Source organism: Perognathus longimembris, chromosome 11 (assembly GCF_023159225.1).
Source record: "Perognathus longimembris pacificus isolate PPM17 chromosome 11, ASM2315922v1, whole genome shotgun sequence".
In the NCBI taxonomy this organism is placed as follows: Eukaryota; Metazoa; Chordata; class Mammalia; order Rodentia; family Heteromyidae; genus Perognathus; species Perognathus longimembris.
Window position 1 is genome coordinate 35,847,180 of NC_063171.1, and position 23,188 is coordinate 35,870,367.

Sequence of the window (23,188 nt, forward strand, 5' to 3'; positions counted from 1 at the left end):
GAGATAACTGTCTTGTGGAATTTCCTGCCTTGGGTGGCTTTGAACAGCAATCCTCAGTTCACAGTCTCCTGAGCAGCTAGGATTACAAATGTGAGCAAGCTGCACCCAGCTTTTGTTTCTTTTTTGGTCTAGTTTGTTTGCTTATTTGATTCTGCAGCTAGACTTTCGAACCTGGCATACACCCTTCAGTTTCTGTGTGGTGTCTTTTCTGACACTCAGAAGGAACTCTTTTTTTCTTTCCCAGTATTCATATCTCAGACAATGGTTTGTCTGTGGGACAAGCTTCTGAACCTGAGTTTGGTGACACGTTCACTTGGCTTATTTTATAATTCATCTTGGGTATCAATTTGTTCTAATTGTTTTGTCATTCTTTCTTTCTTTCTTTGGTGTGTGTGTGTGTGTGTGTGTGTGTGTGTGTGTGTGTGTGTGTGTGTGTGATATGTGTGGTACTGGGATTTGAATTCAAGGTTAGGCACTTGCTCAGCTGGTGAGCTATCACTTGAGCCATGACTCCAGCCCTGCTTTCTGCTGGTTATTTTGGAAATGGAGTCTAGTGAACTTTTCTCTCTGGAATCACAATATTCCAGATCTCATCTTCCTAGTAGGTAGGATCCATCTGTGCCTGACTTGTTCCTTTTTCTCTAGTAATATTCGTTGTATAGACATATCTTCCATCTGTTGATTAACTTTTTGATTGTTTCCCATTTGGGCCTATTACACATAGAACTTCTTTGAACATCTCTGGACAAGACTTCATGAAGATGTGCTCTATTTTCTCTTTGGGAAATATGTAGGAATAGGATGAGTGAGTTATGTGATCTTCCTCCCTCTCTTCCCTCTTCTCCTCTTCCTCCTTCCCACACCCCTAGTCTCAGTTTAACTGTGAGTTTTCCAAAATAGATGTACTATTTTACATTTCCACCAACATTTCATATGAGGGTATCAGTTCTTTCACATAAAAAGAAGAATCTGCCCTTGAACCAGAACTTCATTTTCTTGATCCAGTTCAAAATGGTGACTTCATTTATTCAGCAGCCATTTTTGGCTCCCAATGTGAATATCAATTCAAAGCTAGTATTTCCCTCCAAAATACTCATATTTGAAAACTGTGATGGGAATCTGCTTTATTCTCATAATTACCCCCTCTCCTTCAGGCCAATCTTTTTATGTATCCAAAGACCCTATATGAAGGACTTGCCTCTCCCCTCTCAGCCCAATCCTTTTAGGTATCTAAAGCTGGAATATGAAGGATTGACTTCCACCTTATCCCCACAAGTCAAGCTCAGCACCAGGTGCATGTGCACCTGCTTGCTTGACGGCAGGTCACTCTGACCTAGGCTCACTCTAGTCCCTATCACCCCAGGTGGGACATTCCACTCTGGTTCTAACCAAAAGTACCCATCCCTAGCCCCCGAGTAACTACAGCCTGATTTGTTACTCCTTTGTTTCCTTGTGAAGACCCACATAAGCAAGACCCTAACTCCAGTCACTTGCACATCCTCTAAACCCATGGAACGGTCTGTTCCCTTCGCTGGCAATAAACAGTTCTAGCTTGTTGATGACCAAGTCTGGTCTAGTGTCGGGAGCTGAGCTAGCAGGTAAGCTCATACTGACCTCTGGCTGTGCTGATGTCGCCAGAATGTCGGGAGCCAAACTTGCAGCTAGATTCATTCTTACCACTGGCTGTGCTGTTATCGCTAGGATGTACCAGATGCAAGGACCTTTGCTCACGGGCACTATCTGGAATTGCTTTGCCATTGTCTGCACCTTGCTATGTCCGCTGGAGTAGATTCCTATGTTAATCTACCTTTTCCTGTGTTTACTGTAATCAAATGTTTGTGAACTTCAAAGCCCCTGTGTGTTCTTAAATTTTAACAACCCTATGCTATTCCCTGGTTCCAAAACTGCATATAAGCTGGAAGTTAAGAATAAACTTGGCTGCAGTCTTGAGTCTCAATCTCGAGATGCAGACCTCCCGTACCCCATCTTTGCCTCTTGTCTTTTTTCTCTTGTCTTGTATTTTTCCTTTTCCTTAATCCTCGCCGCCCTCAGTCAGGATTCCCGTTCACTGCCGGCTGGCTCGGCAGGGTCTAGTTCTTTTCTATTCTCTTCCATTTTCCTAACAGTCTGTATACATGCAGATTCTTCTATTTTTTTAATGAAACTATGTATATATACATTATCCACAGCATTATATAATTAAATAATTTTAGGTACATTTTTTTTAGGGCCTCAAACATTCACTTGGCTTTTTCTGCTCAGAGCTGCTTCTCTGGACCAGTTGAGCCATAGTACCTCCACTTCCTAGATGGTTCTTTGTTTTTAGTCAGTCATGGGGCTTGAATTCGGGGGCTGGGTGCTGTCTCATAGCTTTTGTGCTTAAGGCTAGTACTCTACTATTTTGAGCCACAACCTGGTGCCTGTCGAAGCCAGAGCAGATGCACAGAGAACAGAGAGGAGCAGAGGCCTCGTGGAGAGCAGAGGCCCATGGAGAGCCATGTGGAAAGTGGAGTCCCTCAGAGAGGGGAGAGGCCTATAAAGAACAGAGGCTTGTGGAGAACAAGAGGCCTGTGGACAGGAGAAGCCTGTGATAAGAAAGAAAGGAAAGATACTCGCACTCTGGAGGCTGCCACTGCGCCTAGCTCTGGGGTAGCCCGGGGCAAGGCAGTTGCAAACTAATAAAACTCATTTGTCACCTTTAATAGTGCTCAGTGGACTTTTCCGCTCCCCAGAATACAACAATTCTGTGCCCTCCTCCCACCTTCCCTCAGATGTGCATGTGTATACACCATATACAAGGCAAAGAATAAAGAGATATCAGAAAAAGTAAAAACAAATTAAGAAAAGGTCCTTCATTTCCTTATCTTTGGAGTTCATTTCAGTATGTATATTATATATATGAAGAGACACTTGAGTATTACAACTTGATGATTTTCTCCTAAGACTATCCTCTTTTGGTCTCATTGTGTCTAGAATCCTGTATAATGTGTCATGTCCTAGGTAGATCTTAATAGAGTGTTAATCTCAATCCATTTGGGTTAATGTGTAGTATTTAATATGTACTTGTTTCTTAACTGTGCATGTGACTAAAAAAATTCAGCACAGTGGTTTTATTATGGTTCCCCCTGTTTCACACCCTGGGCCTTTGTTTCTAGCCACTAGAATGGTACCCACCCATTTTACTTTGCTTTCCTCTATGATGGATGCCAGGTTGTTTCTTACTCCTTTCTCTAACAAAGCTGTTATTTTGTTGTTGTTTTACCAGTCCTGGGCCTTGTGCCAGTGCCACTTCTGGCTTTTGTGGTGCTGAGGAATCAAACCCAGGGCTTCATGTATGCGAGGCAAGTATTCTACCACTAGGCCAGATTCCCAGCCCCCAAAGCTGTCATATTTTTAAAAAATTAAACTTGTACTTATTTAGTTTCTACTATTAGGGAATACACAAAAATGAGTTAACAGAGCAGACTTAGACAAAAGCTAGCTTTTATTGAAACAGAAGTGAATGTGAAGCAATAGTACACCCTCAAAGAAAACTGAAGTCAGGTGCCACGTGTTCATACCTATAATCCTAGCTACTCCAAGTCTGAGGCCTGAGGACCACAGTTCAAAACCAGTCAAGGCAGACAAATCCTTAAGACTGCCATCTCCATTTGGCCAGTATAAAGCCAAAAAGGATATGTAGTTTAATTGGTAAAAAAAAGAAAACAAAACAAAATTGAGAGCAGTGGGGGTGGGGGTTGGGGTAGATGTGGAGCAACAGTCAGAGCCCTGGAGTTCAAGCTTTAGTACCAACACACACACACACACACACACACACACACAGCAGTAGAGTATAGCAAGCTCTGGGGTCACAGGCATTTCTATGGATAAGATTTAATGATTATGCTAAGAGTATGGTCATGATTTTGGAATTTCCCAAGAAATGGGAGGGCATTTTCAAGAACCCGGGGGAGGGAGTATTTACCTAACAAGGTGTCCTCAGAGACAAGATGGCAATTTGAGAGAGGTGTGTGAATGCATATTACCACAACTATCATGAAATGTAAATGAAGCCTCTGGCTAACCTCTAGAGTTATGAGAAGTGTCTCTTAGGATCATTTCTGGGTGTGTATGCTTGTGTGTGCCTGAGTGTGTGTAGGGGTAACAGCTGGGCCAGGCCAGGGCAACTGACGAATCACACTCTGGGCACTGACCCTGCACACTGGCCAACTTCGCCTGGCTAACCTTGGTTACAAAACCTCAAGTTCCGCAAAGGTCTGAGGCCTGGTACTGGAAGAAAGGCATATTCAGGGTCTTCCGGAAGCCAATAGCTGGCTAGCTGGCCCTGCCTAGCCCCGCCCCCTGCAAACAGAGGGCCCCGCCCCAGTCCTAGCCCCGCCCTCGATCACAGATGGCCCCGCCTCCGCGCACAAATGGCTCCGCCCCAGCATGCCCGCGCCCTGCCGTTTCCAGATCGCCCACGGCCCCGCCCCCTGCTCCGTTAACCCCGCGTCCCCCGAGGGAGGTCGATAGCTTCCGGGTAAGTGAGGCTCCGGCCGGAAGACCGGGAAGGGCTGATCTCATTTCCCGGCAGCAGAGCAGGAGGGGCAGTACGTGGCCACACCGTGGGAGGGAGGCGGAGCCGAGAGCGGGGTGTGACAAGGGAGCGGGGCAGTGGGGAACGGGCAGGTCGGCTTGGCAGCGGTCGGGCTCCACCCCCACAGGGCGAGGAAACCCGGCCGGGTGTTCCCCGAAAGCGGAGCGGAGGGCAGGTCCCCAGCTCAGCCTGCTTAACGTCTGCCTGCACGTACCCGCCACCCAGGGGTCCCCACCCAATCTCACCCTCCCGTCACCATGCGCGTCATTTCAGTGAATCTTTGTCAACCCGTCAACTCCGGAAATCCCGAGTTCCACAGCGAACAACTCCCTAAGTAGTTTTCCGTCTCCTGTGTGCACTTTCTAAACATATCTAGCGCTTGTTTTATTTTACATTTAGTCTGTATCAGTCGAAGTAGTATAGTTAATACTCTTTGGTGATCTGGTAAAAGATCCATTATTAAAATGTTACAGATGAAGAAATAGGTTGTAAAAGAAGCCCTTATCGGCCTTTTGGCTAGGATCAAGTGTGATGAAATTGCTTCAGATCCTATTAATAGTGCTAGGTCCAAATTCAGATTTTTTTTAAAAAATTATTTGTTTTTGTTAGTCGTGGGGCTCAAACTCTTGGGCTCGAATTAAGGGCCTGTTGCCCCAGAACTGTTTCACTAAAAAGCCAGAAGTGGAGCTGTGGCTAAGTACTAGAGTGCTAACCTTGAGCAAAATAGCTCAATAGAGCCCAGGTCTTGAGTTCTAAAGCCTCAGGACACACACACACACACACACACACACACACACACACACACACACTCGATTCCTACCAAGAATATTCTTGAAATCTTTAACTCTGTTTCCTGCATGGCTAGCAGAAAATATTTCTCTTCTCCATTTCACACACACACACACACACTCGATTCCTACCAAGAATATTCTTGAAATCTTTAACTCTGTTTCCTGCATGGCTAGCAGAAAATATTTCTCTTCTCCATTTCTTGCTCCTTTAGACGTATTATTCTAAAATGAAGCTTTGTTAAAACAAAATAATAAAAAGAAAAGGAAAACAGAATATTTTGGGTAAATGGGGCTAGAGGAAAATGTAACAGTAGTCTCCATTAGAGGGAGCCTTACTCTCAGGAATGAATATTAGCTATATGTACTAATACATTAAATAGATACTCAAGTCTTTATTAACAACTGGTTACTCATCATTTTTCTAGCTTTAAAATTCTGTCATGGGTGCTGTAAGATGCACATATATTTTTAAAATTAGAAATAAATGACCAAATGTCAAGATAAAAAAAATTCTGTCATGGGAAGAAAATATAGTAAAAGTTGAAGTTTCTGACTTTGGGGCTATTATAAATTAGCAAATGGTAGTTTATCTAATTATACTTTTTTTTTGCCAGTCCTGGGGCTTGGACTCAGGACCTGAGCACTGTCCCTGGCTTCTTTTGCTCAAGGTTAGCAATCTAGCACACAGTGCCACTTCTAGCTTTTTCTGTTTATGTGGTGCTGAGGAATCAAACCCAGGGCTTCATGCATGCTAGGCAAGCACTCTAGCACTAAGCCACATTCCCAGCCTACAATACAATTTTTTTGTAAGCCAGATATTAGAGTCTGTAATTTTAGCTGCTCAGGAAGCTGAAATCTGCTAGCCTGGGCAGAGTGCTGAATGTGTCCATGACCGATTACTTAAGTCAGGCAAAGAGTACATTTCTTTTGGGGCAGTATTACCCCTTCCTTCACTCTCAAATATGTTTTTTGTTTGTTTGTTTGTTTTTTGAGAAGTGCCAATGATTGTGAAAGTGTTGAGACGTAGCACAGAGCCTGAAAGCTAAATAAAAATGTTTTATTTCTTACATGCCTAACATGCATGAGGTTCTAGATGGAATCTCCAGCATGGGGGCGGGGGGGGGGGGGGGAGGATGTCCATAGGCCTTAAATAACCCCATCTCTTCCATCACACTAGAGAGAATTGAGAACCACAGGGCCAAAGTATCAGAGTCCTCATCCAACCTCACATTATGCAACTGATAACTGTCAGATACTAAGCTATTTATAGATTGTTATCTGTAAACTGTTTTATACCATCTCTAGAAGTATTAGGAGTATCCATACACTTGGTGTGTTTGGTTGAGATGAGGACTTCAAGGGAAAGAGAAAGACAGGACTAGCTGGAGGTTGGTGATGCATTCCTATTAATATGAGCTACTCAGGAGATAGAAGCAAGAAGATGGAGAATGTAAGGCTAATCCTAGCAAAGTTAGCAAAACTGTACTAAAAACGGACTGGGGGCTTGGCTCAAGAGGTAAAGTAGTTTTGCCTAGTATGCTGCAGACCTTGTATGGCAGGAAAGAAAAGGACTAACAATTGTCCTTTTCTTATCTCAATTTTATTCTTTTTTTTGGAGTTTTATTTTATTTTATTTTTTTATTGTCAAACTGATATACAGAGCAGTTACAGTTTCATTCTTTAGGCATTGGACACACCTCTTGCACTGTTTGTTACCTCCTCCCTCATTTCCCCCCTCCCCCCTTCTCCTTTCCCTTCCCCCCATGAGTTGTTCAGTAGATTTACACTAAACAGTTTTGCAAGTATTGGTTTTGTAATCATTTGTCTTTTTTTTTTGTTTGTTTGTTTTTTGTTTTTTGTTTTTTTTTTTTTGCCAGTCCTGGGCCTTGGACTCAGGGCCTGAGCACTGTCCCTGGCTTCTTCCCGCTCAAGGCTAGCACTCTGCCACTTGAGCCACAGCGCCGCTTCTGGCCGTTTTCTGTATATGTGGTGCTGGGGAATTGAACCTAGGGCCTCGTGTATCCGAGGCAGGCACTCTTGCCACTAGGCTATATCCCCAGCCCCTCATTTGTCTTTTTTACCCTTACTGGTATTCCCTTACTGTTTCCTCAATTTTATTCTTAAAATAATAATAATATTATTAGTGTGTGTGAGTGTGTGTGAGTGTGTGTGAGAGACAGTATCTTGCTGTGTAGCCCAATCTGGCCTGGAATTCTCAATCTTCTGCCTCATCCTCCCTGGACTACTTATTTCCTTAACTCCTGGACTACTTAGGTTTCCCCTTCACTTTGACACCTTTATAGACAATTATAAAGCACACGGATTTCCCTCTCCTCATTAATTCTAACAACCCTGAAGATGGGTAGATGGGTATTATAATACCTTTCTTTTTTCATCTGGCAGTACTGGGGCTTGAACTTGCTAGATGACACTCTACCAGTTGAGTCACGCTCCCAGCTCTACAATACTAATTTAGATGAGTGCAGGGTGCTTGCCTGGACATTATTGGGATTGTGTACCAGCACCAACACTTTACTTTCCAGGCTCAATTTCCTGTACTGGTTCCTGATTCCACCTAATCCCAGCCAACACTTAGCACCTGTGCTTTTAGAGCCTGTGATTTTAGAGAGTAATGGAAAAGACAGAAATTATTATTATTATTTTGCCAGTCCTGCAGCTTGAACTCAGAGCCTGAGCACTGTCCTTGGCTTCTTTTTACTCAAGGCTAGTACTCTACCACTTGAGCCACAGTGCCACTTCTGTTTTTTTCTGTTTATGTGGTGCTGAGGAATAGAACCCAGGGCTTCATGCATGGTAGGCAAGCACTCTACCACTAAGCCACATTCCCAGCCCAAGACAGGAGTTATTTAAGGACCAAGGACAAGATATATTTTTCTTTGAGAGAAAATTTGAGTCACTTACTTTTTAGATACTATTCCTTTGTTATTCTACTTGAGAAAGCTAGGCCTGGGTCCTATTAACAGTATTTTGCCAGTATTGACTACTCATTACCTTTGAAATTGTCTAGACACTGTTATCTCACCCTATAAAGAACAGGCTACTTCAAAATACAAACAAGTCAATAGATATTTAGTGAAGAGAAGCCAGTTCCTTTGTGCCATATAGTTTGTATGTTTTAATTTTTAAATTTTATTTATTTATTTATTTTCTTGCCAGTCCTGGGCCTTGTCCCTGGCTTCTTTTTGCTCAAGGCTAGCACTCTGCCACTTGAGCCACAGCTCTACTTCTGGCCATTTTCTATATATGTGGTGCTGGGGAATCGAACTCAGGGCTTCATTTATATGAGGCAGGGACTCTTGCCACTAGGCCATATTCCCAGCCCTGTATGTTTTAATTTTGAATAAGGACTCATATCCCAGGTTCTGGCTCTTAGTCTGTTGTTCATAACCCCACATGACCAAAAGAACCCAGGTTTTGGAATCCCCATAGTTTGTTAAAGTGGTTAAAGTTGCCAGTCAAGGACTGGTAGGGTTAAATTATGCTGGGAGGGGAGGGGAGAAAGGAGAGAGGAGGGGGGGACGGTGCTGTTCAGCCAGTTTTCTTAAATTTACTCAGTCCATCATATCTCTAAAATGAAAATTAACCTGTTTCAGAGAGAAAGCATGGAGCAGTGTGAGCTAAGGAAGTAGTAGGTGGCACCTCTCGCTGATTGGGAGGCAGTCTTGAAGGTCTGCCTTCTGTGGTTACCAGGCTACGAGTGTAAACAGCCATCATGGCCACTAACTACAGTGCTAACCAGGTAAGTTCTTTCTCCACTTCCTTAATATTTAATTTTGTGTTCCAGATTCTATCTTTGGACTGACCCTTCCTATAGGATTCTGATCTTTGGAGAGATGCTGAGAATGGATTGAAATCATGTTTTTACCTCTAGATTGGGAGGGGCTAGGGACAGGCAAAATGTACCTCTGGGTTGAAGTTTCAGGATGTAAACCCAAAAGATAACGTTTTTAGAAAACAGGCCAGGGAGTAAATAAATATTTCAGGGTTTGTGAGCTAAGTAGAATTTAAAAAAAAATTGTGTAGATATTTACATAAGATGAAAGAATTCCAGTGTTTAAATTTTTGCAGTGCTAATTTGGCATTATTATTGGTTTTTTATGCATTTTGAACTCAGGGTCTTGGACTTGGCTAAACAGATGCTCTCCCATTTGAGCCATGCTACTGGCTCTGAATTTTTGGCAAAATGTAACAACTGAATACAGCTACTTGTAGTACTAATGAAAAGAATGCAATTCTTTGTGGTAAGGAATCATTTTACATAACTCAAAGCTAGTGTTCTTCAGTGAAACATACTGAAATTGTTTTAAGAAGTGAGTGGAGTAAAGGAGAGTGATAGAGGGGAATATGATAACATTGTATACATGGATGGAAATGTCACAATGAAATTCCCTCTTCTATGCCTAATATATGCTGATTAAAAAATAAAAAGCTAACAACAATAAAGGCCTACAAAGTGAATGGGGTTTTATTTTGTTGTTTGTTTTGTGTAAGGCAGGGACTATTAATTGGTTGCTTTCGAATTTTGATGTAGTCTAGGCTTCCTTCAAAGTCCTGGCCCTCTGGCCATAGCCTACTGAGTGCTGGGATACAGATCTGCCCCTGCCTTTTGTCATGTATATAAAATCCTTTTTCTCCCCTCCTGTACTGATACTTGGAGCCTAAACTCAGGACCTCTTTCTCTCCTTTGACTTTTTTGCTCATGGCTAGTATTCTACCACTTTAGCCCAAGCTTCCAGTTCCTGTGTTTTTGCAGGTTAATTGGAGTTAGTCTCTTAGATTTGTCTGTCTGGGATGGCTTTGAACCTCCATCCTCAGTACTCAGCCTCTTAAGTAGCTAGGATATGGGCATAAGCCACTTTTCCAGCTGCATAATATGTGTGTGTGTGTGTGTGTGTGCACACGTGTGCGCGTAAGCACTGCATGTGAGCATGCATGTATGTGGTCCTAGGGCTTGAACTCAGGGCCTGGGCACTGTCCCTGAGCTTTTACTTAAATTTAGGGCTCTATCACGTAAGCCACAGTTCTACTTCCAGCCTTTTTGGTGGCTGATTGATCACAAGAGTCTCATGGACCTTCCTGCCTGGGCTGCCAGCAAACCGTTATCCTCAGATCTCAGCCTCTTGAGTAGCTAGGGTTACAGATGTGAGCCTCCAGTGCCGGGATTTGCATAGCAACCCCCTCCCCCATTTTTTTTTTAATTTTTATTTTTGGCAAGTCCTGAGGCTGGGACTCAGGGCCTGAGCACTGTCCCTGGCCTCTTTTTGCTCACTATACCTCTTGAGCCACAGCGCCACTTCTGGCGTTTTCTGTTTATGTGCTGCTGAGGAATTGAACCCTGGGCTTCATGCATGCTAGGCAAGTACTCTACCACTAAGCCACTTTCCCAGATCTACATAGACTTTTAATAACAATAATAACAACAGAATAATGTGTTTTTGCTTTTGTCATTATACATTGTCTATGTTAAACTTGTTTTCATTTGTTCTGCCTATAAAATTGTCTTTATCAATATTCTTAGTTTCTTGTATACTTTTCATAATTTCTACCTGTATATAATGGAGCCAGTTTCAATAAATCACTTTATATGCTCTTTAAAAAAAAAAATAATCTTCTAGGGCTGGGGATATAGCCTAGTGGCAAGAGTGCCTGCCTCGGATACACGAGGCCCTAGGTTCGATTCCCCAGCACCACATATACAGAAAACGGCCAGAAGCGGCGCTGTGGCTCAGGTGGCAGAGTGCTAGCCTTGAGCGGGAAGAAGCCAGGGACAGTGCTCAGGCCCTGAGTCCAAGGCCCAGGACTGGCAAAAAAAAAAAAAAAAAAATCTTCTAGCAGGGCTGGGAATATGGCCTAGTGGCAAGAGTGCTTGCCTCCTACACATGAAGCTCTCAGTTCGATTCCCCAGCACCACATATATGGAAAACGGCCAGAAGCGGCGCTGTGGCTCAGGTAGCAGAGTGCTAGCCTTGAGCAAAAAGAAGCCAGGGACAGTGCTCAGGCCCTGAGTCCAAGGCCCAGAACTGGTCAAAAAAAAAAAAAAATCAAAATCTTCTAGCGGGCTGGGAATATGGCCTAGTGGCAAGTGTGCTTGCCTCGTATACATGAAGCCCTGGGTTCGATTCCCCAGCACCACATATATAGAAAACAGCCAGAAGTGGCACTATGGCTCAAGTGGCAGAGTGCTAGCCTTGAGCAAAAAGAAGCCAGGGACAGTGCTCAGGCCCTGAGTCCAAGCTCTAGGACTGGCCAAAAAAAAAAAAAAAAAAAAAAATCTCTAGCAGTTGTGAAAATTAAAGTTAACTTTTAGTAATGTTTTAACTCAATAAATGCAAAATATTATTTGAACATTTAATTGGTTTAAACATTACAGACTTTTGTACTAGATCTTCAAAATCCAGTGTGTTTTATATTTTAAAAGCACGTTAATTTGAGCTAGTCATATTTCAAGTTCTCAGTAGATACATGTCAGATTGCACACATATAAACCAAATTAACCCTGTACTCACCCAGCATGAACAAGGTCCTAGGTTCAATCCCCAAAACTTTAAAAACAAAATTCATTACATCCTGGTTAGAAGTTTGAACATACATGGTTGTTCAGACCTTTGTTTTTACAAATCTAAAGAACTACATGCCTAGTCATTTCTTGGGTTTGGGGTTTTTGTTCCTCACAAGGATTCTCATCTTTCTTCCCACAGTATGAAAAAGCCTTCTCAGCCAGTTATCTGCAGAACTGGTCTCCTGCCAAGCCAACAAAACAGGTATTTCATGTTTATTGCCTCTACAATGCCAGTTCATGGTGCTTTACCTTATGCATTCTGTAATTCCCCATAGCCTAGCCCCTTTTAGCCTTGTCTAAACTTCAATATTTTGCCCTCCCTATGACCTTAATCCAAGCCCATCAGATGCTTTTCCCCCTTTCCTTTTTTCACTTCAATAACTTCTCTCTCCCACCTTTACCAGAGAATTTCTCCCCAGGAAGGCTATACCCAGATTATTGCTGATGATCGAGGTCATCTGTTGCCTTCTGTGCCCCGTTCCAAGGTGAGATGCTATCTGGATTCCTATCAGGAAGGTAAAGAACTGAGGCATAGAGCACATTGCAGCCACTATCTAGAAAATTAAAGTTCAATCTAACTTTGTTGTAAGGCGAGTAATCCAAACTTCCAGTCAGTTTTTCCAACAGAAGAGTTTGGTTTAACACACAAATCCTTACACTGATGAGTGATTTGAATAGACAAATATTTGCAGGAGATGATGTTTATGCACAGGACTCTTGTCACATTTAACCTAAGGATGTGTATTAAGTTGGCAAAGGAGTGACTGCAAAACATGCGATTATGCTTTCAGCCTTGTTTCATGCTAAAGTAACTGGGATTGTTTTGGGGGGAGAATGCTTTTTGGGGTAATCAAATTGTGCTGGCAATCAAACTCAGAAACTCAGAACAGCCTTGTGCATGTTAAGCAAGTGTACTACTATTCACCTGCAACCCCCAATTAGCCTTATTTCATTATCAAGCACTCCCAAAGGTAAAGAATAGAAATAAGATGGGTACTGAAGGTGGCTTATGCCTACAAACCCTAGCTACTCAGGAGGCTGAGATCTGAGTATCACAGTTTAAAGCAAGGAGACTCTTCAATTAACCATCAGAAAGCAGATAGAGGTCTAATCAAGTATAGAGTGCTGTGAGCAGAAAAACAGCTAAGGGACAGTGCCTAAGTCCCGAGTTCTAACCAGCACAAAAAGAAAAAAAAAAAGATGGAAATAGGAAAACAAAGATCCTGCAACAGGAAAGCTCCTGGCAGGGAGGCCTGTTGAGGAATCTCTTTTCCTTTTAGGCAAGTCCCTGGGGTTCTTTCATGGGCACCTGGCAAATGCCTCTGAAGATACCTCCTGCTCGGGTGAACTTGACCTCCCGGACAGCTGCTGGTGCGGCTTCCCTCACCAAATGGGTACAGAAAAATCCTGATCTACTTAAGGCCTCTAATGGGCTTCGTCCTGAAATCCTAGGCAAGGTATCTATTCTTTCCTTTAACCTCAAACCCTATTATAGTCTTATGCAACCTCTAGACCAGCAGGGGGGGGTGGGCACTAGCCAATTCTTTTCCTGCCTGGTCTTTAATAGCTCTAATCACATTCTGAGGTCTGAAGCAATGAATTAACCTAATCTCAAGGTGTGGTTAATGTTTAACTATTCTTGCACGAAGCATGTTTACAGTATGAGAAGGGAGTTAGAATTCTATGGTAGATTGGGAATAACCTGGGCCTGATCAGACACCTGACTGTCTCTTCCACTCTAACCTTGACCAGCCCAGTGATCCAGACAATCAGAAGAAAGTCACGAAGGAGTCTGTCACAAAGACTGTACAGCAAACACCAACTCCAACTGTAATTCCAAGATCTCCTGCTACTGAAAATTCCCCAGATAGTTCCCAAAGCTCACACCCTTCTGCAGGTCACACTCCAGGTCCACAAAGCCCAATCAACTCTCCCAAGAGTGTAACTGGAAGCCCATGTGTGTGCTAGAATGGTGAGCAGGTCTCTTTATTTAGTCACGACCTAGAAATGCAAACCAACAACTTCAGAAGCCCAAATAGGCCACAGTGAGAAAAATATGTCTTGGAGAATGAATAAAATAAGACTTCACAGTCAAAAATGTGGAACAGAAAAGTTATGGGGTAGGAGTTAAGACAAATTTGAACAATAAACATTGTTGAATCTTTTGATCTGGATTTTCTCTTTCTGCTACAGCTGTCTCTTACAACTCATAGAGGGATGAGAGTTTGATGGGGGAGGGTACATTGCATATATGGAAATGTCATGAGACACCCCTTTACAACTAATGCCTACTAATAACAGTGGGATGCAACATAGTTTTGTAAGGAGTCAGTTCCAATTCCAAAAATGGTTTAAACTGAAGCAAAAGGGCAGAATCTCAAAGAACCAAACATTTACTCTCTCTCAGACAGTGTATAGCCAGCAATTTAAAAACCAGAAGTGGGAATTTTTAATAGGGTATATGCATGTGTTTGGAGAAGGAAGAAAAGTATGGAAAACCAATGTTGAAGACAAAAAAAAATCTAAAGTTAGACAAAAATATTTACAGTATGAAAACAGGATATGGAAGTAATTAGAAGAAAAATCAAGATGACAAGTAGAAATTTAGCATAGCAATGAATTTATGCTCACCTACTCTTCTCTTCCTTCAGTAACTGGCATAGTAAGAAGCAACCCCAAAAGCCAGAAAGTCCTTTATCCATTTTCCTGGTTCTTACATCTATTTATCAATGGCCCCACTGCATCTTCCTGTTAAATTTAATGCCCTAATCAAGTCTTTCCTAGTCTCAATATCAGTGTTCCCTCCTCAACACTTGTCCCTCACTCAAAGGCAAAGTATAGGATAGTTTAAGTTGATGGAGGGCTACCAGACATCCTAGAGCGGGTCTAGCAAAAAAGGGGAAGTGAGTATTATTTAAAGCCAAAGACTGGGAGCTGGAATAGTCTAGTGTGATGGAAGGTCCCACTGTCTTAGCTTACATAAGGCCTTTCCAGCTGACAGCAAATTAGTTATTCCTCTTCAAACTATAAGCCCATAGTTTTAACAAGTTTACTAACAACTACAGTGACAAGTGATTACTCTCACTCTTGGGTTTGCAACATCTATGACACAGTACTATCAAGGGATTTAAGGGACCCAGTAGTTTGGCCTACGTGGATTATAAAAGTAACAAGTTTCCTTATTGCAATATGTTTGATAGGGTATCAATAATACCTCTTTTTTTTCTTCATCTCTGTTCATCTTTATATTCAAATCATCTCTTAGCTGGTCATCATACCTGAGCTATTACCTCCACTGGATAATTTGCTGAACTGTATCACGAGTCATTTATCAGCTTTCAATGGAATTTTGGAGCTTGTAATAACTCAAAAACTCAATAGGTGTAACTTCCCTTGTCTTTCTCCAGTTTCTTTGTGATTGCTATTCAAATCTCTGGCTACTTATATTTAATCTTCTAAAAACTGTCTTGTGGTTATTTGTAGGACACCCCCCCCCCCACCAAAGGTCCTGAGGCTGGAAAGGAGGGGGAGGAAACTGGTTACTCCCAGCAGCCATCCTTGTGGGTTCTCTAGATTTCAAAGAGAGCCAAAGATAAAATTAGTTCTTTAATTGAAGTCTTAGAAAAAGTAGGTACATGAACCTGGATTAGAAAACATGACACTAAGAGGTTTATTTTTCCAGAAATTAAAAAAAAAAAAGCCAAGAGTAATTTCTGGGTCTTCTTGCATCAAAATTACATGTCTTCTTTCCAAAGCCTCAGCTCTAAGTAACAACTCTCTTTATCTTGCTCTAGGTGGGTCAGGATAATTCCCCTCCACCCCCATTCTCACTTCTTTCAGTCACAATGTGTGGGTGCTAAAGGCCTTGGGCATCATCTGACCAATGAGCAGAATTGTCCTTTAAACAAGCAACCCACAGGCAGTGGCACCCAAGGCCTTTCCCCCAGTCCCCAGAGCAGCCACAGAGGTGGCATTGTTCTCACTCTCTCCGGAAGAAGAAACTAAAAGCTGACTCTCAGCATAAATCAGAGCCCAATATAGAGAGGGAAAAAGGTTCCTAGGTCTAGTGTAGGCTATAAGCTGTGGGCAGGAAAAGAGAATTTTTACAGCTACTGCTAGAAACAGGGGAAATCGTACCTTTTCTACTATACTGATTGTATAAGCTACTCTACCAACCCTGAAGGGAATCTGCAAAAGAACTAAACAAGTCAGAAGACCTTTATTGGCTGGAGTAAGAGTGACAAACAGAAAGATAAATTGGGGTAATAATTTGTAGGAAGACGATGATGGGAACTTCCGATTTTCACATGGCTGCCAGCCCTAGGGAGCACAACACAGTAAGAACCAAGACAGCTGCTCCAGACTGGTATAGTTGAGGAATCTTCAGGCCTTTTCCTAGGTCCCATGTCTGCAGAAAAAGAAAAAAATTTTTTTTTCCTAGTAATTAAGACCCTTGTGACTCCCACAGCTCCTTTCTCAGATAGGAATTCCTAACCTCATAAAGTAGGTGCCTCTGTGTGATAGAGAAAAGAGTATCTCACCTTGGTCTTTCTCAAAACCCACAATATGGTACCTTTACCCATTTATCCTAAAGACAGAATCAAGTCCTACTGTGTGGTAGTGAGAGAGGAGTATTTTCTGGAAAACCACAGACCCTACGTAAAGAAGCTTGCAGACTGAACTGATAAAACTTCTTTTCAGTGCTCTTATCACTTGGAAGGGTAAAGCAGGAAGATCAAGTTTAACCTCGGCTACATCGCAAGATTCTGTTTCAAAAATCCCCAAACAAAACAAGAATGACCTTAACACTTATACTCCAAAACTTAATTCTGAATACTGTTATAAGGCATTATATGTGGTTAGAAAAAGTTGTAGTCATATAAATTGGGTAAATAATTCACTACAAGATTCTCAAACAAATTAGTGCATTCTGTGAGTCTCCAAAAAAGAGGTACATAGCATTTATGATATACGGAGTTACAGAATTCCTTTCTAGTGAGAATGCCTATCAGATGCTTTTGAGGATTTAAAACACTATTTAAAATTTTTTTTTTGAGATGGAGACTTATGTTGCCCATAAGCAGGATTCAAACTATGTTCAATAGATCCTCCCATGTCAGCTTCCCAAACAGCTGGAACTATGGGACTAAAAGCACTCACCACCAATGGCTGGCTCTCAATTTTGACCATGATCATATAAAAAACAAAAACCTGGAACCCACTCTAAATGGAAAAAAACAAAACAAAACCTACCCTGGAACCCAGTTGAAGCTTTTTTTTTTTTTTGCCAGTCCTGGGGCTTGGACTCAGGGCCTAAGCACTGTCCCTGGCTTCTTCTTGCTCAAGGCTAGCACTCTGCCACTTGAGCCACAGTGCCACTTCTGGCCATTTTCTATATATATGGTGCTGGGGAATTGAACCCAGGGCTTCACGTATACAAGGCAAGCACTATTGTCACTAGGCCATATCCCTAACCCTGGAACCCAGTTTAAATTGGAACCCAGCAGAAATACAATAATACAACAAAAATAAATAATACAACAAAAGTTCACCAAACAATAAAAAACACCACTACTAATTTGTGCTGCATTCTATGTTTTGTGTGGTGTGGATGGTCTGAACATTGAGCCTTTACTTACTAGGTAGGTCTACCATTAAGCCATGCCTTCAATTCTTTTGTACTCTTTCCTTTTCTCTCTCTCCCTCTTTTTCTTCTTTTGTCAGTTGTGGGACTACAACTCGGCCTGGGCGCTGTCTTTGAGCATTTTTTGCTCAAGGCTAGCACTCCACCACTTTGAGCCACAGCACCATTTCTGGTTTTCTGATGGGTAACTGGAGATAAATCTTCCCTGCCTGGGCTGGCTTTGAACTGTGATCCTCAGATCTCAGCCTCCTGAGTAGCTAGGATTACAAGCATGAGCCACTGTGCTGGGCACTCTACTTGCTTCTCTCCTCTCCCTCTCCCTCTCCCTCTCCTCTCCCCTCTCCCTCCCCCCCCTCCCTCTCCCCCTCTCTCCCTCCCTCTCCTCTCCTCCCTCTCTTTGTGCTGGTACTATGGCCTGGGTGCTGTCCTTTAGCTTTTTCACTCAAGGTTAGTGCTCTACCACTTGAGTCACAGCTCCACTGCTAGCTTATTTTTGTTGGTTAATTAGAGTTAAGAGTATCATGGACTTTCCTACCCAGGCTGGCTTTGAACAAGGATCCTACCTCAGCCTCCTGAGGAGCTAGAATTACAGGTATGATCCACCAGCACCTGGCTGTACTGGTTAATTGTGAGATAGGGTCTCATTTTCTACCTGGATGAGTAGCTAGACCAAGACCCATCTATTTTAGGCTTCTCAGGTGTATATGAATACACTCAGCTCCCTTCTGTTGAGGTGGAGTCTTGCAGACTTTTCTGTACAGGATGGCCTCAAACAACCATCCACACTGCCTCAGCTTCCCATACAGCTGAAGTGATAGGGGTATGTCCCCATGCTAAGCTACTGGCTGAGAAGGGGCCTGGGCCTTCTGTGTAATGCCCTGACTAGTCTCAAATCAGCCTCCCAAGCAGTTGGGATTATGGGTGTGAGCCATCAGCACCTAGCTTTATTTAAATTTCTTTTTTATTGGTAGTAACCCACAAATTGACTTCCAACCCACCAAATAAAAACACACATTAAAAAATACTACACTTTCTTATTCTACAAAGATATTAACATCTAAGCATTTTGCCCTGACTCCTTGTACAAAATGAAGTCTTCAGGTTCCATACATACAACACACATCCAAACTTCTACATCCTGATTTTAAACGTGATTAAACCAGCACCCATTTCAGAGAAAAGTTGGCAAGAGCCTGGGGTGAGGCGGGGGGGGGAGAAAGAAAATGTTCCTATCTCAGCCTCTAATCAGTTTCTACCTAGATCAAATTGAGTCAAACAAATGCCACAAAGAGCTGTTTTGCTTATATAGGCATAGTGTATTTTTAAAATTGGCATTCATTGCTATGATAAGTGGGGGTTTCAGTGTGACATTTCCACACCTGTAAAAGGCACAATGATTTATAAGTCTTATCTCCAATTAACCAGCAAAAAGCCAGAAATCAAAGTGTGGCTTAAGTGATAGAGCATCACCCTCGAATGAAATAGCTAAGGCATGGCAACCTAATCTTGAGTTCGAGCCCCAGTGTCAGCCAAAAAAAAAAAAGGATGGAAAAAGAAACAGTTTGGCACTGATGGCTCAGGAAGAGGGTGACATTTCAAAGCCAGCCCACGCAGAAAAGTCAGACTAGAAGTATATCTCAAATGTAGAGCCTGGGTCATAAGGAAGCATGAGCCCTGAGTAAAAATACCAGCACTGGTGAAAAAAAAAAAAGTCCTACTGGGTGTTGGTAGGAAAGAGGGGTCTGTAGAATGCCCTAAAATCTCTTTCTCTTTTACATTCACACTATTCTTCATACCCGTTAGATCTTCTAGTAAGGCAACTACAGAGGACCCAAACTTCACAGACTGTCATAGGAAGCAGTTAAAATCTGACCTATACCCAGAGCAAGTAGACTTAAGGGCTTAAGTAAAGCCTTTAGGTTCCTCACTTTTCTCAACAAAGAAAATAGCGTTAGCAGGAACCAGAGCAAAAAAGCGAGTCCTAGGGTTTTGTAAACTGATCCTCTCTGCAAAACCCCAAATTGAGACAAAAGCAAACACAAGGCAAGTCTGTGCCTGGACCAGGATGTGAACAAAGGAAGCTCAGTAGCTATTTTTATTTTTTTTTAAAGAGCTTTGTTTTGTACAATAATGCCTTCCTTCTCCACTCCCTTCTCTCTTTTCAGGAAAGTGAAAAGTCCTTTTAAATCAAACTCAACACTGCTCATGGGAACCACTAATAAGAAACTTAATTTAATGGGTCACTTGGTCTCGCTTTCTCTTTCTTCTGTTAAGCTATTGGACCAGACTGAAATCCATAAAGTACTTGTCTCTAAAGCTCTGATGTGGAAGCTACAAAAGGTTAAATCAGGACAAAAGCATCCATCTGACAGTTGGCTCAGCTGCAGAAGAAATGGGAAACTAGAAAAAAAAAAATTTAGGGCTAGGAATATGGCCTAGTGGTAGAGCGCTCGTCTTGCATGTATGAAGCCCTGGGTTCGATTCCTCAGCACCACGTAAACAGAAAAAGCCAGAAGTGGCGCTGTGGCTCAAGAGGTAGAGTGCTAGCCTTGAGCAAAAGAAGCTCAGGGTCAGCACCCAGGCCCTGAGTGTAAGCCCCAGGACTGGCAAAAAAAAAAAAAAAAAAAGTTGGTTAAAAAAATAAAGAAGATGGGCTGGGGATATAGCCTAGTGGCAAGAGTGCCTGCCTCGGATACACGAGGCCCTAGGTTCGATTCCCCAGCACCACATATACAGAAAAAACGGCCAGAAGCGGCGCTGTGGCTCAAGAGGCAGAGTGCTAGCCTTGAGCGGGAAGAAGCCAGGGACAGTGCTCAGGCCCTGAGTCCAAGGCCCAGGACTGGCCAAAAAAATAAATAAAGAAATAAAGAAAGAAGAAAAAAAATTTAATTGTTTTCTTAGGGAAGGTTATGAAGTTATGGGTAATGAAACTACAAAATATGAAATCTTAACAAACAAAATCTGGAGGAGGGACTAACCTTTGACCCAGAGCAGGTTTGTTTGAATTTTACTTTCTTTACGAGAACAGATAACAAGTGAGGTGGCTCATGTCTATACTTTTAGCTGCTTGGAAGGTGGAAGATTGTGATTTCAGCTCAGAGATGGAAGATTGCAACTGGAGGCCAGCCAGCCAGGGCAAAAATTTAAAAAATTAAAATAAAATTTTAAAAACTGCAACATTATATCTCAACTGATAGAAAATACTGGTTATGCACCAGTTTTTGTATCTCTCATCCCTGCTTCTCAGGAAGAGTAAGTAGAAAGAGTAGTACAGGCTGGCCTTGGCAAAAAGTGAGACCCTGTTCAAGGAATAACTAAACTAGCTGGGCATCAGTGGCTCACGCCTATAATACTAGATATTCAAGAGGCTGAGATCTGAGGATCACCAGTCAAAGCCAGCCTGGGCAGAAAAGTCCATGAGACTCCTATCTCCAACTAAACATGAAAAAGCCAGATGTGGACTGTGGCTCAAGTGGTAGAGCACTAGCCTTAAACAAAAAGTCCTAGGACTGGCACAAAAAGAAAAGAAAACTAAAGTGGACTAGAGGTATGGCTCAAGCTTCACTTGTTAGTTAGCAAAAAAACCTAGCAGAGCACGTAAGGTCCTGGGTTCAATCCCAGGTACCAGAAGCAAAATAAATAAATAAATAAATAAAAATAAATAAACAAATGCCTTAAGTTCAAACGAGATTCCAAAGCAAGATTAAAACCTAGGGTCCTTAGTACCTAGCTTCTATTAAAGTTTTGTTTTTTTCTCTGGTCACTCAAAAGAAGTAAAAATAGTTAATACAATATAATGTTAAGACAATAAAAGCTAAAAAAAAAAAAAGACAAAAGTTAATAGTTTTGTATCGTCAGAATTGTCACTCTGAGTTGATAGACTGAAAGCATTAAGTAGGCTTATCTGGGTCTTAATAAAAATACCAGTGTTTACGACAGTGTTTAATACATAATAGTTATCAGTTCATATTTACCTAATAAATGTCTTCTATGCCTGATAAATGATCTGGCACCAGGAATATCTTTTAGTTATACCACTCTTAATATTGGAATAGTCCATGCTGACACAATGAAGCATCTGCTTGGCTTACATCCATTAAGGGATACAGGAGAGATCTTTCCCTAAGAACACCTAAAGTAAAAGTCTTTCACAACCAATCTCAAACAGTACTAAACAGTACTATGTATTGGAGGTGCAATTGAGAAGGACACTATAGGCTTAATGTATGAGACTCTGGGTTTAACACTGAACACACACACACACACACACACACACACACACACGAAGAGCCTTAAACTCAGCAATGAAGGAAAGTCCTCCCATACCCTGGTCTTCCTGATCTCTTCTCCCAAAAAATGTACAAATCCACATGTAACTTACCAAGTGGCGAATCCCATTCCACATGTGATATGTGAGAGGCAAGGCAAGTATGAACTTAGCTGTATAGATCAGTGTTGGCCCTAGACTCAGGGACTTCATAAATTCCAAATACGTCTCAAAGTTCCAAGGGAGCACCAGTGATGACAAGCCAACAAGAGAGATCACTGAGGAGAAAAACAAGGAGCCCATCACAAAGGCCCGCTGATTACAACTAATATGAAGTGTAAAAAGTAGGCTTCTGGGGCAGCTGCTGGCACCTCATACAATTCTAAACCATTTTCCTTTCATTATTTAGAGAATATGTTTTCATAATCAAACCCACATAGATAAGACCTTATTTTTTTAAACGAACCCTGTACAAATAGAAAAAAAAACCCATAACATTTCTAGACCAATATGGCCATTAATTTCTATTCAATGCCAATTCAACACAGTAAACTAGGATACTTTCTTTGAAAGCTGACATCATTGTTAAAATTTCCAAAAGTTCCAATTATATATGTGTGTATATACATTATATAATATATTATGTAATATATATAACATGACTATGTTATTTGCCATATATAATACATATGTCATGCATTATATAAAATATAATTATGTTATGACTGATAATGCACATATACTATATTTTATATATAACATAAATAGCACACATATAACATATATACTTATATATAAGTATACATATAACTTTAGATATATAACTTAAATACATTACATTTAAGTATATGTCTGTATATATATATGTATGACTCTTAACAGCAGCATGTCGTTGTTGTTTTGTTTTTGTTTTGCAAGTCCTGGCTTGGACTCAGGGCCTGAGCACTGTCCCTGGCTTCTTTTTGCTCAAGGCTAGCACTCTGCCACTTGAGCCACACTGCCATTTCTGGCCACTTTCTATATATGTGGTGCTGGGGAACTGAACTCAGGGATTCATGCATACAAGTCAAGCACTCTTGCCACTAGGCCATATTCCCAACCCAACAGCAGCATGTAATAACATCAATAGTAGCAAGATCTTTTCCATGTTCTCAAGTCAACTGAACAAAATTCTACAGACATCTAGCACATCCACCAAAAAAAATTAAAAGCTGGGCACAAGTGGCTCACGCCTATAATCCTAGCTACTCAGGAGGCTAAAATCTGAGAATCCCAGTTCAAAGCCAGTTAGGGCAGGAAAGTCTGTGAGTCCCCCTATCTCCAATTAACC

At 41.8% G+C, this 23,188-nt stretch overlaps 2 protein-coding genes and 1 long non-coding RNA gene across 5 annotated transcripts in view; 2 read left to right on the forward strand and 1 right to left on the reverse strand.

Moving 5' to 3' along the window:
* The first annotated feature begins 4,442 nt into the window (after positions 1-4,442).
* Cfap126 (cilia and flagella associated protein 126) lies at positions 4,443-14,113 on the forward strand. Of its 3 annotated transcripts, none has more exons than XM_048356782.1 (6): positions 4,443-4,519; positions 8,982-9,127; positions 12,087-12,149; positions 12,352-12,432; positions 13,228-13,404; positions 13,700-14,113. In XM_048356782.1, exons 2-6 carry the CDS (start codon positions 9,101-9,103, stop codon positions 13,913-13,915), a joined length of 564 nt encoding a protein of 187 aa, XP_048212739.1. In that variant the 5' UTR covers positions 4,443-4,519; positions 8,982-9,100; the 3' UTR covers positions 13,916-14,113. The 3 variants fall into 3 exon arrangements, with proteins under 3 accessions (XP_048212739.1, XP_048212738.1, XP_048212737.1); XM_048356781.1 differs by having other exon boundaries at positions 4,519-4,604; XM_048356780.1 differs by lacking the exon at positions 4,443-4,519 and adding an exon at positions 4,634-4,848.
* Positions 14,114-16,147: 2,034 nt separating this feature from the next.
* The window catches only part of Sdhc (succinate dehydrogenase complex subunit C), a 33,889-nt gene continuing 26,848 nt past the window's right edge, over positions 16,148-23,188 (reverse strand). The window contains exons 5-6 of the mRNA XM_048356784.1: positions 21,973-22,136; positions 16,148-16,355 (exon numbers count right to left, since the gene is read on the reverse strand). Of these exons, the coding sequence (XP_048212741.1) occupies positions 16,251-16,355; positions 21,973-22,136 (269 nt within the window). The 3' untranslated portion in view covers positions 16,148-16,250. The remainder of the gene's footprint in view (positions 16,356-21,972; positions 22,137-23,188) is intronic.
* LOC125359194 lies at positions 20,181-21,235 on the forward strand. Its single transcript, XR_007212513.1, has 2 exons — positions 20,181-20,218; positions 21,114-21,235. It is a non-coding gene; the product is annotated as an uncharacterized LOC125359194 (long non-coding RNA).